This window comes from Alosa pseudoharengus, unplaced genomic scaffold, assembly GCF_046254945.1.
Source record: "Alosa pseudoharengus isolate Yale_2024_CS ecotype anadromous, Long Island Sound unplaced genomic scaffold, YU_APseudo_1.1 YU_APseudo_1.1_scf_19, whole genome shotgun sequence".
In the NCBI taxonomy this organism is placed as follows: domain Eukaryota; kingdom Metazoa; phylum Chordata; class Actinopteri; order Clupeiformes; family Clupeidae; genus Alosa; species Alosa pseudoharengus.
Genome location: NW_027468657.1, coordinates 4701963 through 4719758, shown reverse-complemented (window position 1 = coordinate 4719758; position 17796 = coordinate 4701963). Strand labels below are relative to the sequence as shown.

The 17796-nt window shown below is 47.1% G+C and overlaps 1 protein-coding gene across 1 annotated transcript; it reads left to right on the top strand.

Moving 5' to 3' along the window:
- On the top strand, positions 1–17531 carry tmem276b (transmembrane protein 276b). Its single transcript, XM_076292822.1, has 4 exons — positions 1–888; positions 13790–13903; positions 14580–14717; positions 16521–17531. Exons 1-4 carry the CDS (start codon positions 486–488, stop codon positions 16775–16777), a joined length of 912 nt encoding a protein of 303 aa, XP_076148937.1. The 5' UTR covers positions 1–485; the 3' UTR covers positions 16778–17531.
- The last annotated feature ends 265 nt before the right edge of the window (positions 17532–17796 follow it).

Sequence of the window (17796 nt, the reverse complement as noted above, 5' to 3'; positions counted from 1 at the left end):
AATCCCCCCGCATGGTCATCCAGAACAGAACAGGGAGGAATGTAGAGCTCTCCAGCTCGCCAACAACACGTCTTTTGGTAAGCAGTTCTCTTTGTCGGTCCTCCCGGCTGTCACTCACTCTCCGCCCGGGTGGTCCCGGCCGTTTCCGCGTCTCCGCTCTGATTCCGGCATCTATTCCGCGCGAGCCCCAGCGGAGACAGAGCGCATTGCATCACCATCCGGCTCGTCGCAGGCAGCATCCCTCGACAGGCACTCTCTCTCGCGCTGCCTCTCTCGCTCTCCGTCATTCCGGAGCAGATGGTGGGACGGACGTCGCATCTGTCTCAGCGCTCCACGATAACCGAAAGCAGTCAGAGGGGACGGAGGACAGGGTGGCGTCCGTGATGAGCGCGACTGAGTGCGCGAGGAATCAGTGATTTGTGCCGCAGGCTTCCGGGCTCCGGAGATCCACTCTGCCTGCGCTCTCTCTCCGTTACGTGAGGAAGATGGCTGCCATGAAGATCCTCACTGGCGCGGGACTCTTCTTGGCGTTCTGCTCGCTTGCTTTGCTCGCGATGGCTATTTGCACTGACCACTGGTACGAGACGGACGCGCGGAGACACCGGGAACGCTGTAAGAATTACGCCAACAACAAGAGGAAAGACCCGGGCTTCATCCTCCTGTCCAACCACAACCTGCCGCTCCAGATGCCTCTGAAGGGCACCGTGGAGCGGAGACACCCGGGGCCGAGTGACGGAGCTCTTCTGCGGGAGAGGCGGCAGGTTGTTGCTGCTGCCCCGGCCATGGAGTCGCAGTGTAGCCGGCAGTTCAACTCCACCATCTCGGGGCTGTGGAGGAAGTGTCTGCGAGAAGGCTTCGACTTGGAGACGGAGGAGCTCATCTATAAAGGTGAGAATAGTTATGCTGTTTCACTCCAGACCCAAGTGCAGGAGTATGTTCTGCTTTCCAACGAGGGCCGGAGGAATGAGTAGCCTACAGTGGGCAGACGGGTCACCCGCAGGACAGCCTGGGCCTCAAAACTATAGCAGCCAGCCATGGCACAAGTGGAGTTTTCTTGAACACCAATCAAATGGACAATGAAGCCGAGTGGAGTGGGTTTTTTTAGATGTGAAAAGACGTTTTCGGTTGGCATGTTTTTATTTGGTGTGATTCCCACCCCATACTTCAGCATGACGAATGCACGTGAGCGCTGTCCACAGTGCTGAATGTTTATGACCCGCACGTGGAATCGCTCGCTGGGGGGTTGGGGGGGGGGGGGGTTGTCGTTAAGGTGCTGTGAGCTTAGTCGATCCCCGTACTCGCAGCTGGCAGGGTCGTGAGATAATGAGTCGTTACAGGGAAATGGGCCGGAGCGCCCGAGGGCTAACCCAGAGATGCACGCGGGCTGAATAACTAATCAACATCCGGACATGGGCGGGGGCGAGCTCCAACTGATATACAGGAACAGGGTATCAAACATGGAGCTCCATCTGATATACAGTAACAGGGTATATGAGCTCCATCTGATATACAGTAACAGGGTATATGAGCTCCATCTGATATACAGTAACAGGGTATATGGACATGGGCGGGAGCTCCATCTGATATACAGTAACAGGGTAGCCTATATGAGCTCCATCTGAAATACAGTAACAGGGTATATGGACATGGGTGGACCGGCACCGTCAGGAAACACTTTCATTTACACAGTTCCATTTACTGCTGTTTACAGCAGAGAGGCACCTGTTAGATACATCACTTCCTGGATGCAGATACCGATACCACGTCAGATTTACCTCCTACTCTGGATATAGCCTCCCTCACCCCTCCGGTCAGGTGGGCAGTGGTAGGGTGTGTCCTGGTCAGGTGGGCAGTGGTAGGGTGTGTCCTGCAGCCGCTGGGTCCTGTGTTTCATGAGCATCCTCCACAGTGATCTCAGCCTTCTCTTGACCTCTCCACTCACCGCTCTTCAGTCAGACTCAGAGATGCTGCGAGCACAAGTGTGTGTGTGTGTGTGTGTGTGTGTGTGTGTGTGTGTGTGTGTGTGTTGTTTAGAATGAGATCACAGTAGCTCTTATAGTCCCTGAAGTCCCTCTCTGCTAAGGCATGACAGGTCTGTCTGACAGCATGTCTCTGTGGACCCCTCCACTCTCCTCTCTCCCTCCTCTCTCTCTCCTCTTCTCCCTCTCTCCACTCTCTCCTCTCCTCTCCTCTCTCTCCACTCTCTCCTCTCCTCTCTTCTCCCTCTCTCCTCTCTCTCCTCTCCTCTCCTCTCCTCTCTCTCCACTCTCCTCTCCTCTCTTCTCCCTCCTCTCTCTCTCCTCTTCTCCCTCTCTCCTCTCTCTCCTCTCCTCTCCTCTCCTCTCTCTCCACTCTCTCCTCTCCTCTCCTCTCTCTCCACTCTCTCCTCTCCTCTCTTCTCCCTCTCTCCTCTCTCTCCTCTCCTCTCCTCTCCTCTCTCTCCACTCTCCTCTCCTCTCTTCTCCCTCCTCTCTCTCTCCTCTTCTCCCTCTCTCCTCTCTCTCCTCTCCTCTCCTCTCCTCTCTCTCCACTCTCTCCTCTCCTCTCCTCTCTCTTCTCCTCTCTCTCTCCTCTTCTCCCTCTCTCCTCTCTCTCCTCTCCTCTCTCTTCTCTCTCCTCTCTCCCTCTCCTCTCTCCCACCTCTCTCTCTCCTCCTCCCTCTCTCCACTCTCTCCTCTCCTCTCTCCTCTCTCTCCTCTCCACTGTCTTCTCCTCTCTTTCCTCTACTTTCCCTCCTCTCTCTCCTCTCTCTCTTCTCTCTCTTCTCTCTCCTCTCTCTCTTCTCTTCTCTCTCTCCTTACTCTTCTCCCTCTGTCCTCTCTTTCCTTTTCTCTCTCCTGAAATTCATCTCCCCTTTTCTCTTTTTCCTCTCTTCTCTCTCTCTACACAGCTCTCCATACTTTGCTTTATATCTCTACTCCTCCTCTTCTCTCCATTCCTCTTTCCTATTCTCTCGTTCCTTCACCTCTCTCTGTAGTTTCATCAATAATTCCTCCAGCCGTGTGTCCCATCCTGTCTGGAAGCTGGGGGAGATAGTAGTACACATGAATGAACAAATCACTGCGGATCAGGGCCGCATTAGGGCCGTGTGTAAGCTGCATCTTATCCATGGTGAGGTGATCAGTGTGAGCAAACTGCTTCTGTCACTTAAACAAAAACTACACTCCAGGGTCATATTTGAATCTGATTCAGTCTCTATCTCTCCCCCTCACTCCTCCTCTCTTTCTCTCTTCATCTCTTCTCTGTCCCACCTTCCTCTGTCCTCTCTCTCTCTCCCTGCTGTGTGATATGAATACTTAATACTCAACTCAAAGCCCACTGCTGTCTTCTCCTTGGCCTCGTAGATAGTGAGACCACTCCTGTTTGGGTTTTCACCTGTGTGTGTGTGTGTGTGTGTGTGTGTGTGTGTGTGTGTGTGTGTGTGTGTTTGTGTGTGTGTGTTTGTGTGGCGAGTGTGTGTGTGTGTGTGTGTTTGTGTGGCGAGTGTGTGTGTGTGTGTGGCAAACATCATCCATTTTCTAAACCAAAACACAATTAATAGTAGATTATTCCACGGCTCTTCATAATGCTTTAGAATGCTCCATTCACAGATTGATCATTTTGTATAACAGACCATTGCTATGTATAACAGACCGCAGTCAAGGAAAATGGGTTTTGTACTTATTATTCACATCTTTCATATCATTCCGCAAGTAGTCCGGGCACTCTTCAGTCGAAAGTGAAAGCAGAGGGTTTATCAACTGTGTTCTAAAGAATGTTTGATTCAAGTTGAGGGTGTGTTGCGAACTATTTGTTTCTCAGCAAAAGCCACAAATACAAAATCAATAGCCGTGTAATATGGGGGATAATGTATAGAGCGCTGGTCATTATCAGGAAAATAAGTCCCATCAGGGCGAATCAAGACCTGGTTCGCCCGGTTGGGACTTATTTTCCCGATAATGAGCGGTGTTCTATACATTAACCCCTACTTGTTTTATCAATACAATACCCCACTCCTGACTTGCAAGGAAGTAAAGTATCTTGGTCATATTCTTAGTGATGATTTAAGAGATGGCAGAGATATATACCTCCAGTGTTGCAAATTCAGTATGTGCTCTGTTATATCGTAAAAGCACCAATTGCCGCCCTTTTCGTTCTAAAATTCTAAAACAACAATGTTTTTTAATACTTCAAAATAACATTTGATAAATGAACCTTACATTTTTCAGTTGCCATAGTAGTCCGGTGGACAGCCCATAGAGCCCCATTGTGGACCCGGAAATGTTGAGTACACCAAAGTTTTATGATGGAAATATATAGTATGGGTTCCCAGCATGCAGAAACTGTGTGTAATTGAGCTAATTAGCATAACTTAGCATAATCACCTATATTGATGATATTATAAGAGCTGCTTGGCCAAAATGGACAATGTTAGTATGTTTTTAGGGGTTACTGGAGATGTTGAGTCCATATCTGACATTTTCAAGATTCAAAATCACTATTTAAACTTGGTTTGGTCACGTTTTTACTCTCATTAAGCTGATTTTGCTGAGTTTTTTGGTCCAATTTAGACAGATTTTTGGAGGATGGGGCTGTAGCGATATACAGTAGGGCTGTAACAATACACCAACTTAACAATTCGATTCGTATCGTGATTTGTGACCCACGGTTTGATACAAACCTCTTTTTTTGGAAGGGGGGGTGGGGTGGCTAGACTACAATATAATATATCTGTATTATTTTATATCCTGATATAAAAAGAGAGAATACTGAATGTCTGATATTTATGACAGCACACTTTATGCAGATTAACCTATAGCTTAGGCCTACTATTTCTATTATAACTCTACCACATTCAGCTGTCTGGTTGAAGCCTGGAAATATTGTAAACAAAGTAGCATAGTTGGCTAGCTTATCATAGTCTACTGATTGGACTGTTCAGTTTCCTCATGTGTGTTTAAGGTAATATTGTTCTCCTTGAGACATGCCCTTTTGGGAAACATTGGTATTGAGATGATCATTCAACTTGAATGCAAGAGCTTTAACAAATATGTGCAGCATGCTAATGATGCTAAGCAGATTTAATAGTGTAACGATTGATGAGACAGCGTTGTCTAATCAAAAGCTTTATTAAAGGTCGGGAGCAGGGACATAGGCACAGAACATAGCACATGCTAGGGAAGTCAAGAACACTCGCACCTTACACACATAGGGTTGGACGCCACACCATAAAGGCACAAGCACACATATTAACAACCCCAAAGTTCTCCCAGAATCCCCAGCGCAAAACATTGTGGGAATTTCAAGCACAGTCCAGCACGCTACACAGTTCCCCCAACAAGCCATTGCCGTCCTCGGTGCGGGCGTTCCCACATTCAGTCCAGCAAAGTCTCTGGCACTGCCACACAGCAGGTGGGGTGCACACACCACAAGAGCCCTACTCACCCCGAGGAACCACGACCACCAGCGGCCCAATGCGGGCGTGCTGGCAGTCACCTGGCCGTCGCCGCTCGTCCCCAGCGAATGCCCTCAGGTCGCACTTTCGCAGTGTGCACCACAGAAATGTTCCTCCAACACCTGGCGGGGCCTAGCCTCCACTGCCACAGACCCCCCGGCACTGAGCACCGTAACCGGCACCACACCTCCGACGCTCCGCTCCGTCGTCTTGCCAGTCGGGGCAGCAGACTCCAGCTCCATCGCAGCCGGACCACGCTGCGCACAGCTACAGCTACCGACGTTGGCATCCCTCCTCTGCTGCCTTGTCGCATAGCGGTCCTCCTCCGCTGCTGCCTTGTCGCAGAGCTGTCCTCCTCCGCTGCTCCCGGCCGCTCCACTCCGCCACGGTCGCCTAGACCTTCTCTCTGGCTCATGGCATCGGATTTCACACAACAAACTTTTTTCCCCTTATTTTTTTTTCCCCGTATAATGTATTTTAAGAGCGCCAGCGAACAGGCCAACTCGAACAGGCGCCCGCACAGCATGGTGCCTCCCACACGCACCCAAAGGCTTAGAGTTCAGTTTTTCAGAGGGCCCTTCCACCGAGGCTGCCCAACCGTCGTGCCTCAAACGGCTCCGCAGCCAGGGCCACCGGCAACTCCAGCCTAAAGCCGCCCGGCGGGGGCAGGGACTCCAGGTCTTCTCACGGTGAAGTCAGCACCCAGGCCGGCGTCACCACCTCATCTTCCAAGGCTGCTTGCTCAGGCCGCTCTCCCGGTCGCGTTAAGTCTTTCTCCGCCGTGGCCACTGCATCGAGACCCTCTTCAGGCAAGCACTCCTCCCGTAGCCAGGCCCAGGTGACGGCTGGTCTCTACTGAAGGCCTTTGTAAGCTTTTTATTACCCCTTGCTAGGGCTCTTTTTGGAACCTTGTTTTTTTTTGGCCTCCACCTAGCATGGACGGATTATGAACTTTCGGGCCCCTGGGCCCAGATGTATTAAGGGCCCCCCACTAATTGTCGAATATGTGGAAGGGGGGTTTGGGGGTCCTCCCTCAGAAATGTTTTAATTTGTTTGATGTGATTTTCTGTATTCTGGTGCATTTTGGGGATGGCCAATACTAAATTCAATCAGATTCATAGCCTACTACATCCTGATAATGTGTTGATATTGAGGCAATGATTTCATGCAAAGGCTTGGGCCCCTGGGCCCGTGCAGTGATCCATCCCTGGCGGAGAGGTCTCCCACTCCCGGCTCCTCCAGCACTGAAGACACTGTCTCCTACAGAACGCAACTTGCTCCTCTATGGAAAACGTGCCCATCTACAGGTGCTGCTTTGGAAAGCACCAGACCGTCCTGATCCACCGGCTGTGGATATTACCGCGTTTGGATGGAATAAGAAGACAGGTATGAAGAAAAGAGAGGAACTTGCCCACCCTCGATTCAAGTCCTGTTGCTCCTCCTGATTTGTTAGATGTTATCAGCTGTAACTGCACAGCTGGGTTAGAACTGTGTATACATGTATCTGGAAAGTGCAGCTGTGCAGCTGCAGGCCTGGCCTGTACTAATTATTGTTTCTGCAAAGGCAGTGATGTTACATGTTGCAATATATTAACACAGCAAAAAGAGCAGAAGGACAGGGATGAAGAGTCTGGAGAAGATGACGACAGGACAATGGATGAGGACAGTGAGGAGTAGTAGAGGCTAGTTCTTCACTTTGTTACTCAATTGTGAGTCACAGCAGAGGGCCAGTGAATAGCTATTTTCAAAATTATTGTGGAATTCAGAAAATACTTGAGGATCCAAATTATTCCTGAACACTGAACATTTTTATCCTCCAAAAATCTGTCTAAATCGGCCCCAAAAACTCAGCAAAATCAGCTTAATGAGAGTAAGAACGTGACCAAACCATGTTTAAATAGTGATTTTCAATCTTGAAAATGTCAGGTATGGACTCAGCATCTCCAGTAACGCCTAAAAACATACTAACATTGTCCATTTTGCCTAAGCAGCTCCTATAATATGATCAATATAGGCGATTATGCTAATTTATGCTAATTAGCTCAATTACACAAATTGCCCAACATATGCAAATTAGCATCCGGCAGTTTCTGCATGCTGGGGACCCATACTATATATTTCCATCATAAAACTTTGGTGTACTCAACATTTCCGGGTTCACCTTTCTGCCCACCGGACTATAGGTGTGTAGATTTTAACAAAATCTGGTTTGGTTCTTACCGGGGTGTTTACTGCCTGAAATATCCGATTTTGTTTACCATGCTCGGAGTTCAAAATCGCAAATCAAAATTCCACTGCCGCTTCAAGCGGATTTGTACACACAGCCTTACAACACTGTTTACAGCTCTTCGAGTCACGGTAAAATGTCATTTTTGTACATAGCTCATTTAGATACACTTATGGTGTGGGTGCTTGCGTTTCTTTACGAATCCGCCGTCTTGGTTTGTATAGAAATGAATATTAAGTGACACATATACGTAAATGTACACGTAAATAGGGGACGGGCAGTAATAGGTGACGTTCCGATATGTGTGGAGGCTCATAGTGGCTTATAATGATACTACAGTATGAGGTTGCTGCTTCAGCTACCGAGAGATTGTGTAGTGCCAGTCATCTGCCCTGGCATACCAAGATGGTGTAGTAACAGTGATCTACCCTGGCATACCAAGATGGTGTAGTGCCAGTCATCTCCCTGGCATGATCCAGCTGCCGAGATGGTGTAGTAGTGCCAGTCATCTGCCCTGGCATACCAAGATGGTGTAGTGCCAGTCATCTGATCGTGTTCTCTGGTGTGCCTACACGTGACGCAATCCTCAGAAATGTTGATTATAAATTAATTAATGTGTTGCCTGGGTGAGCCAGAGAACAACATCATAGAGGCCTTAACCAGCCCAGAAAGAGCTGTGTGCAGTACTCAACATAGAGGACACCTTAACCAGCCCAGAAAGAGCTGTGTACAGTACTCATCCAGCTTAAAAAGCACTGGCCAGAGAACCAATGGTCAGAGAATCTATACCAGTGATTAGCAGATTGATTGATTGATTGATTGGCAGATTGATTGATTGATTCTGATGATCTGCTATGCTGTTATTATGTGTGACTCACTGTTGCTGCTATTATGGGATGGATTTAATTATTTTATATTCAATGGAGATTGAATTTAATTGAATCTTAAATATAATTCAACTATAATATAGAGCAATTAGCATATATGCAAGAAAAGTACATACACAAATATCATTTACAGGTATCACTGTAAGTCAAAGGGGTGCACTGGATTTACAACTGAAGACAAAATCAAAGCATGAAAAAGCAACGTCCAAAACCAAAAGCGTCCAACGTCCAAAACCAAAGCAAGAAAAAGCATTCTGTTGTCCTCTCTCTGTCTCTCTCTCACTCTCTCTCTCTATTACCCCCATTTTTCTCTATCCCTCCCCCTTGCCCTCCCTCATTTTCTCTCTCCCTCTTTTCTTCCTTCCCTCCCTCCCTCTCTCCTTCTCTCTCTCTTTCTCTACCTCCTTCCTACCTACCCTCTCTCAATCTCTCTCTTTCTCTCTCTCCCTCCTCTCTCTTTCTCTCTCTCTCTCCCTCCTCTCTCTCACTCTCTCTCTCCATCTTCTCCTTCCTTCCTCTGTCTCTTTCTCTCCCCCTCTCCCTCATCTCTCTCTCCTTCCTCTCTCTCTCTTGCTCTCTCTCTCCATCTTCTCTCTCTCTGTAGTAAATGAGGGAGCAGGTGGTATGGCTGCGAGGTTCAGATCCACTGCTGTGTTCACTCTCTCCAACTGCAGACTCAGCATCTCTGCAGCAACACAAATACACACACACACACACACACACACACACACACACACACACACACATACACACACACATACACACACATACACACACACACACACACACACACATACACACACACACACACACACACATATACATACACACACACACACACACACACACACACACACACACACACACAAACACACACATATATACACACACACACATATACACACATACACACACATACACACACACACATACACACAGAGGAAACGACAACAATAACAACAACAACAATAAGAGACTCTTAAACTATCATTTATACAACTTTAAAAATAAGTTTTTTTTCTGTTTTCATGCAGAATCACACCATACATTATTGTAAACATGATTGCTTATTCTTTTCTTTCTACGTTATTTTGCGTGTGTGTGTGTGTGTGTGTGTGTGTGTGTGTGTGTGTGTGTGTTGTCTTGGCTTCCATCCTAAGCTCATGTGCTTATTTGTCATAATAGAGCTCTTGGGACAAGGAAGTATACAATCTTGCTGTGTGCATGTGTGTGTCCACACACACACTGTAAGTACACAAACATGCACACACATACGCACACTGTAAGTACACACACACATGCATACACACAGATGCATATGCACATAAGTATACACTCTAAGTATGCACACACATACACACAGATGCACACACACATACTATAAGTACACAAACATGCACGGACATACATACACACAGATGCATATGCACATACACATATGTACACACACACCCTCTTTCACACTCTCTCTCTCTCTCTCACACACACATACACACACACACACACACACACACACACACACCACTCCTCTTCCTGTGTCTTTCATTATGTATTAGGCTTTCCCCTTGTTGGGCTGCACAGAGACGGAATATCCTGAGAATGTATAAAACATCAGGTGATGGTGGTGTGTGTGTGTGTGTGTGAGAGAGAGGGAGAGAGTGGCTTTATGTTTTTGGCCACGTTATGTTTTCTTTTTTTAATCAAAGTCTTTTTATTGTATTTTCACATACAACAAAAAACAGACACATCACAACCCACCCACCCACATCGCACCACTAATGTAAAGAAAAGCAGACAGCAAAAATCACAGCAAACAGATTGACATATTATATAGATAGCAAAGCAGGGGGGAGGAGAACAACATTCACATCATACAATGTCATTAGAGTCCATCTGCTCAACCAATGTAAGAACAGGTTGCCAGATATTACTGAATTTAATGTTATTACCCTGTAAATAATAACACATTTGTTCAAGTGTTAAGTAGTGCATAACATTGTTAATCCAGTGTTTAAATACAGGTGGAGACTTGTCCTTCCATTTTAATAAAATAATGTGTCTGGCCAAAAGAGTTGCAAATGCTATCACTGTTTTATCCCATTTACCTATGCCAAGTTCTTGTGGTACTACTCCAAAAATGTTCTCAAGCGTTCAAAAGATGCAAAGGTGTCACCCATATATACATCTTTGACTGTTTTCACCTTTTCAGTCCATATTTTAAAATCATCATCAGTCATGGAGGGAGCAAACATGTTATTTCCCACCAAAGGGGTATCTATGGACATCTCAGTTATAGACAAAGCTCGTCTGAACTGTGTCCATATCTTGACGGAGTGCCTCACAACTGGATTTATGCAGTATGTTGATATAGATTCTGGAAGGAGTATTTTAGAACAAGCTAGTGCATGTAAGGATACTTGTGTACAGGATGCACGCTCAAGCAGTAGCCACATGAATCCAGTGCATTATGTTTTTAATGTTAGCTGACCAATAATAGTATTGAAAATTGGGTAGGGAAAGCCCACCATGCAGTCGGTTTCCTTACGTATGTACGCGGGTTTTTACCATTCCAAATAAAACTGGACAGAAGTTGATCTATATTTATGAAAAAAGATTTTGTGAAGAAGATGGGAATACACTGGAAAAGAAGCAAAAGTCATAAAAGGCATAATATTAATTTGGATTACATTTATTCTCCCCCCTAACGACAGGGAAAAGTCTACATTTATTCTCCCCCCTAACGACAGGGAAAAGTCGGGGCATAATATTCATTTTGATTATATTTATTCTCCCCCCTAACGACAGGGGAAGGAGATTCCAACGAGCTAAATCTTTTTTTAAGCAATTTAAGAGTGGAGGGAAATTGGCTTCATAGAGATCTTTAAACTTACGGGTTATCCAAATACCTAAATATTTACATTGGTTTGTGCATATTTTAATTGGGGTCTATAGACACAAGCTCTCTTTCTGCACATTGATTGTATATCCTGATGTCTTGCCAAAGGAGTTTAACAGCTCAAGCATCTTTGGCAGGCAGGTCCTGGGGTCAGTCATATACACCAACATGTCATCAGCATATAATGCCACTTTATGCTCAGCTCATCCTCTCATAATGCTTTTGATATCAACACCTTTACGCAGTGCTATCACGTTATGCTTTCTATAAGAAACAGCATTGGTGTAAGCAACTGGCAACCGTGTGTGTGTGTGTGTGCGGGTGCGTGTGTGTGTGTGTGTGTGTGTGTTTGTGTGTACGCCCTGACTGATGGAGAATGAGCACAGATCCCTCAGCAGATACTCCACATAGGAAAGACAGATGGGGACTCCACACATCACTGTATTTCAATACAAATAACATTTTAATACAAATATGTCAAACAACAAAAGAAGAAAACAAAAAATAATTTTAGCTAAGAAAGAAAATTAGCCTATATCCTGCCCTCTCTCTAAGTCTGGCCATAAGATTTCACCCAACTCACATGCAATGTTGCAATGTGCATCCCCAATCAATATTGTCCTGCACGGTCGACCAAATGCTAACATGTACCTTATCTATAGCTCTCTAACCCAAATGCTAACATGTACCTTAGCTCTCAACCCAAATGCTAACATGTACCTTAGCTCTCAACCCAAATGCTAACATGTACCTTATCTATAGCTCTCTAACCCAAATGCTAACATGTACCTTGGCTCTCTAACCCAAATGCTAATATGTACCTTATCCATAGCTCTCTAACCCAAATGCTAACCTGTACCTTATCTATAGCTCTCTATGGTTTTATGTAACATGTCAGTTGGAAAAATAGTGTAAATAGTAAACACCAATGTGTACAGTTTTGCTAAAGTGTGCTATGAAATTACAAACTGAGGATAAAGCAGTGAACATGATTTCATTTTGCCAAAGTAGGTGAAGGGACTGACTACAAGGATTTCAGAAATGGATCTCCTGGGATGTATGGAATGCATAGGATGTAGGGGATGTATGTTTCCTTGTGTATGTTTGTAGATTTCTCTTTCTGATCTCACACATTTAATTATGCATGTCATGATGTCTACACTGTACAGCACCTCAGTCTCACCCCAGCCCAGCACTTATGTTAATACACATACACGCGCGTACGCACGCACGTACACACACACGCACACACACACGCGCACCCACGCACGCATGCACGCACATACACATACACACACTCAAACACTCTCACACACACACACACACACACAAACACACACACACACACACACACACACACACACACACACACACTCTCCTCCTCAATGTCACTGCCAGAGCAGCTCTGATATCAACATGGCTGTGACTCTAATTAGCTCTTACACACGTGATTACTATACAGTGTGGCAGCAGCCTCTAACACACTCCGACAAGCTTTAATGTTGTTTACATTTGTTGTTGTGCTTGTTTAATGTTGTTTACATTTGTTGTTGTGCTTGTTTAATGTTGTTTACGGTTGTTGTTGTGCTGTGTGTCCGTGTTCATTAATCTACGCTCCTCATAAGCTTCGTTAAAAAAGAAAAGTCTAAATATGGCTCCCCTCTCCGTATGAATACACATGCCAACCTCCTGTAAAGTCTGACATCCTCAGAGCTCCTGTAAAGCCCCCCTAGGCGATCAATACAAACTAACAAACTATCAAACAATAAAATAAATAAAATATAAAATATAAATAAATAAAAGCATTCAGGGGATTAAATTAGCTAATTAGATTTAATTATCAACATTTTGAGATACATCCAGAAAAGATCAGGTTGCCATATTCTACAACCCATACACACACACACACACACAGAGTGGATGCAGTCCAGGGAGTGTGTGAGGTGTGTGTGAGGTGTGGTCTGTCAGGTCTGTGTGTACCAGCCTCCTGCTCTTCAGGTGAGAGCCCTTCATCCTCCAGTGCAAAGGGTAGTGTGTGTGTGTTAGGGGTGAAACCATGAAAGAGGTATGAAGTTATTATTTATTTATTTAATTTTGGACAACGTACTTGCATCGCAATCCATTTTTTCTCAACCGGTTGTAATTTTCACACGTGTAAATTTTTTTCTACACGTGTGTGTGTGTGTGTGTGTATTTACACATGTGTTTGTGTCTCTCTCTGCCCCCCCTCTCTCTCTCCCTCTGTCCCTCTCTCTCACTATCTCTCTCTCTCTCTCTCTCTCTCTCCTTCTCTCCTCTCTCTCTCTCTCTCTCTCTCTCTCTCTCTCTCTCTCCTCTCTGTCCAGGTCTGATCCAGAGGTGTGCAGCAGTGAAGTATCACTACACCTCCTCCAGCCTCCCACGCAATCTCTCCATCAGCATCACCAAGACCATACGCCAGGACGAGTGGCATGCACTCCGTAAGGGTCTCTCTCTCTCACACACACACACTCACACACACATACTCTCTCTCTCTTTCTCTTTCTCTCTCTCACACACACACACTCTTCCTCTCTCTATCTCTCTTTCCCTCACACACACACACTCTTCCTCTCTCTATCTCTCTTTCCCTCACACACACACACGACACCACACACATACACTTTCTCTTTTCTCCTCTCTTTTTCTCTCTCCCTCTCTGACATGTCTGTCAATGCTGCCACACACTCTGTAAGTCTCTCTTTCTATCACACTGTAGCTCCTAATGTCAGTACATTACATACTGTAGCTCCTAATGTCAGTACACCACACACTGTATCTGCTAACCTGCCCATCAACATCACAAAAAAAGGGCCAGACAAGTGTGTGTGTGTGTGTGTGTGTGTTTGTGTATGTATGAGAGAAGTATGCAATGTGCCCTATGCAACAATTTAGCACCAGGGTGTGTGGGTGTGGGTGTGTGTGTGCGTTTGTATGTAATGGTGCAATTTCAGGTTTGAGGGTTTGCAAAATGCCAGCAGCAGTTTGTTGTTTTGGTGCTATAGAACTGAAATTGAAATTGATGCCTGTCTCTCTCTGTCCCAGACTTGAGGCGTATGACTGATGTCCTCTCTCTCTCTCTCTCTCTCTCTCTCTCTCTCTCTCTCTCTGTCCCAGATCTGAGGCGCATGACTGCTGGTTTTGTTGGCATGGCCGTGGCCATCATCCTGTTTGGTTGGGTCATCGGCGTGCTCGGATGCTGCCAACAGCACGACCTTATGCAGTACGTTGCTGGACTGCTCTTCCTCATGGGAGGTAAGATGTTTGTGTGTATCATATCAGAGCCACACATTATTGTAAACATGATTGCTTATTCTTTCTACATTATTTTGTGTGTGTGTGTGTGTGTGTGTGTGTCTGTGTGTGTGTCTGTGTCTGTGTTTGTGTGTGCGTGCTTGAAAGTGTATGTTTACACTAAGTGTATGCTTACACTCCTCTTTCTCATAGGTGGTGAGGTCTGTTTGTGTGCGTGCGTGCGTGCGCGCGCGCGTGTGTGTGTGTGTGTGTTTGTGTCTGTGTTTGTGTTTGTGTTTGTGTGTGTGCATGCTTAAAAGTGTATGTTGTGAGGGGTTGAGTTGTGTTTATGTGCAGTATGTACAGTATGAGTGGGCTGTGTTGATTTAGTCATCTAGTGTCGCCATCTAGTGTTTGCAGTGTGGTGTTGCATGAGAGCCTAACATAATGGCTTATTTTGTCCTTAGACACCCCACATTAGTGATGGGTCGTTCCCTCAGTAATAATAGCACAGGTGGTGTGGTGCTCTGTGATCAGCCTGCTCTGGGCTCTTGGGTATTCTGCAGCAGTGGTGCTCGTTATTCAGTAGTAATGGCAGTAACTGTGAGGATGTTAATGAACTGCAATACAGTCTTGACTAATACAAGTATTTTGCCCATCTCCATCTTGTCTCCTCCTCTCCTCTCCTCTCTCCTTTTCTCTACCTCCTTTCTTCTCTCTCTTTCTCATCTCTGTTTTACTCTCCTCTTCTGTCTTGTCCTTCCATTTTTACATCTCCTCTCTTCCTCTGCTTTCCTCTCCTCTCCTCTCCTCTCTTCTTTCTTCCTCTCTTCCTCTCCTCTACTCTCCTCCATTCTCCTCCCCTCTCCTCTCCTCTCTTCCTCTCCTCTCCTCTCCTCTCTTCCTCTCCTCTCCTATCCTCTCTTCTCCTCTCCTCTCTTCCTCTCCTCTTCTCTCCTCTCCTCTCCTCTCCTCTCCTGCCTCTCCTCTCCTCTCCTCTCTCTCCTCTCCTCTCCTCTCTTCTTCTCTCTTCTCCTCTCTTCTTTCTTCCTCTCTTCCTCTCCTCTCCTATCCTCTCTTCTCCTCTCCTCTCTTCCTCTCCTCTTCTCTCCTCTCCTCTCCTCTCCTCTCCTCTCCTGCCTCTCCTCTCCTCTCTCTCCTCTCCTCTCCTCTCCTCTCCTCTCTCTCCTCTCCTCTCTCTCCTCTCCTCTCCTCTCCTCTCCTCCTCTCCTCTCTCTCCTCTCCTCTCCTCTCCTCTCCTCTCCTCTCCTCCTCTCCTCTCCTCTCCTCTCCTCCTCTCCTCTCCTCTCCTCTCCTCCTCTCTCTCCTCTCCTCTCCTCTCCTCTCCTCTCCTCTGCTCTCCTCTCCTCTCCTCTCCTCTCTTCTCCTCTCCTCTCCTCCACTCTCCTCTCTCTTCTCCTCTCCTCTCTCTTCTCCTCTCCTCTCCTCCACTCTCCCCTCCTCTCCCCTCCTCTCCTCTCCTCTCCTCTCTTCTCCTCTCCTCTCCTCTCTCTCCTCTCCTCTCCTCTCCTCTCCTCTCCTCCACTCCCCTCTCCTCTCCTCCACTCTCCTCTCTCTTCTCCTCTCCTCTCTCTTCTCCTCTCCTCTCCTCCACTCTCCCCTCCTCTCCCCTCCTCTCCTCTCTTCTCCTCTCTTCTCCTCTCCTCTCCTCTCCTCTCCTCTCCTCTCCTCTCCTCCCTCTCTCCTCTCCTCTCCTCTCCTCTCCTCTCCTCTCCTCTCCTCTCCTCTCTCTCCTCTCCTCTCCTCTCCTCTCCTCTCCTCTCCTCCCCTCTCCTCTCCTCTCCTCTCCTCTCCTCCTGGCAGGTACGTGCTGTATAATCTCTCTGTGTACGTGCGTGGCGGGGATCAACTTCGAGCTGTCCCGGTACCCGCGCTACCTGTACGGCCTGCCGGAGGACATCAGCCACGGCTACGGCTGGTCCATGTTCTGCGCGTGGGGGGGGCTCGGCCTCACGCTATTGGCCGGCTTCCTCTGCACACTCGCCCCCTCCGTCAGCACCCCCACCCCCACACGCTCCACCTCCATACACAAGCCACGCCACGAGAACGGGAGTGTGTGATCACCCGGGGCCTCACACACACACACACACACACACACACACACACACACACATATGTCAGCACCTCCACCCCCACACGCTCCACCTCCTCACAAAAGCCAGGCCATGAGAATGGGAGTGTGTGATCACCCTAGACATCACACACACATGCATAACACACACACACACACAAACACACATGTACATGCATAACACACACACACACACACACATTTTACCACAAACAAACAAATCATGCCACAGGAACAGCAGTGTGTTAGCATGGGCTTGTGACCCACAAATGTCTTCTTACACACACATATTGCATATTGCAACATAAACACATTGAAACACATGCAATACAAGCACACATTTACACTGGATGTACAAACACACACACACAAACACACACACAAGCAAACACAGAAACACATACACACACACACACACACACACTCCAGCCAGGCCAGTAGCCCCACAACAATCGGCCCCGGAGCAAACAGAGGCCCTGGGAGGACCTGATGGGTTGTGGTCAGGGACCGGCGTCTGGGACTCCCCCACAGGACACAGGACGGGACTCCGACCTGCACAGGACAGCTGGATATGCCGGCGGCGACGCTGGGAAGGGCCAGATGTGTGACCGCACCTCACAGACTCTTGGGTTCATGTCAGAGGAAGGAGTCGCTCTCTGGTTGGGTTCATGTCAGAGGAAGGAATCGTTCTTGGGGTTGGTTAAGGGAGGAGTCACTCTTGGGGTTGTTAAGGGAGGAGTCACTCTTGGGGTTGGTTAAGGGAAGGGTCACTCTTGGGGTTGGTTAAGGAAGGAGTCACTCTTGGGGTTGGTTAAGGGAGGAGTCACTGGGGTTGGTTAAGGGAAGTCACTCTTGGGGTTGGTTAAGGGAGGGGGTTCAGAGGAAGGAGTGGTTCTTGGGGTTGGTTAAGGGAAGAGTCACTCTTGGAGTTGGTTAAGGAAGGAGTCACTCTTGGGGTTGGTTAAGGGAGGAGTCACTGGGGTTGGTTAAGGGAAGTCACTCTTGGGG

Excerpts from the sequence above, each read along its gene's own strand:
- tmem276b (XM_076292822.1), top strand. The coding sequence starts at position 486 with ATGGCTGCCATGAAGATCCTCACTGGCGCGGGACTCTTCTTGGCGTTC. Across the intron at positions 889-13,789 it reads GGAGGAGCTCATCTATAAAG|GTCTGATCCAGAGGTGTGCA; the intron begins GTGAGAATAGTT and ends CTCTCTGTCCAG. Across the intron at positions 14,718-16,520 it reads ACTGCTCTTCCTCATGGGAG|GTACGTGCTGTATAATCTCT; the intron begins GTAAGATGTTTG and ends TCCTCCTGGCAG.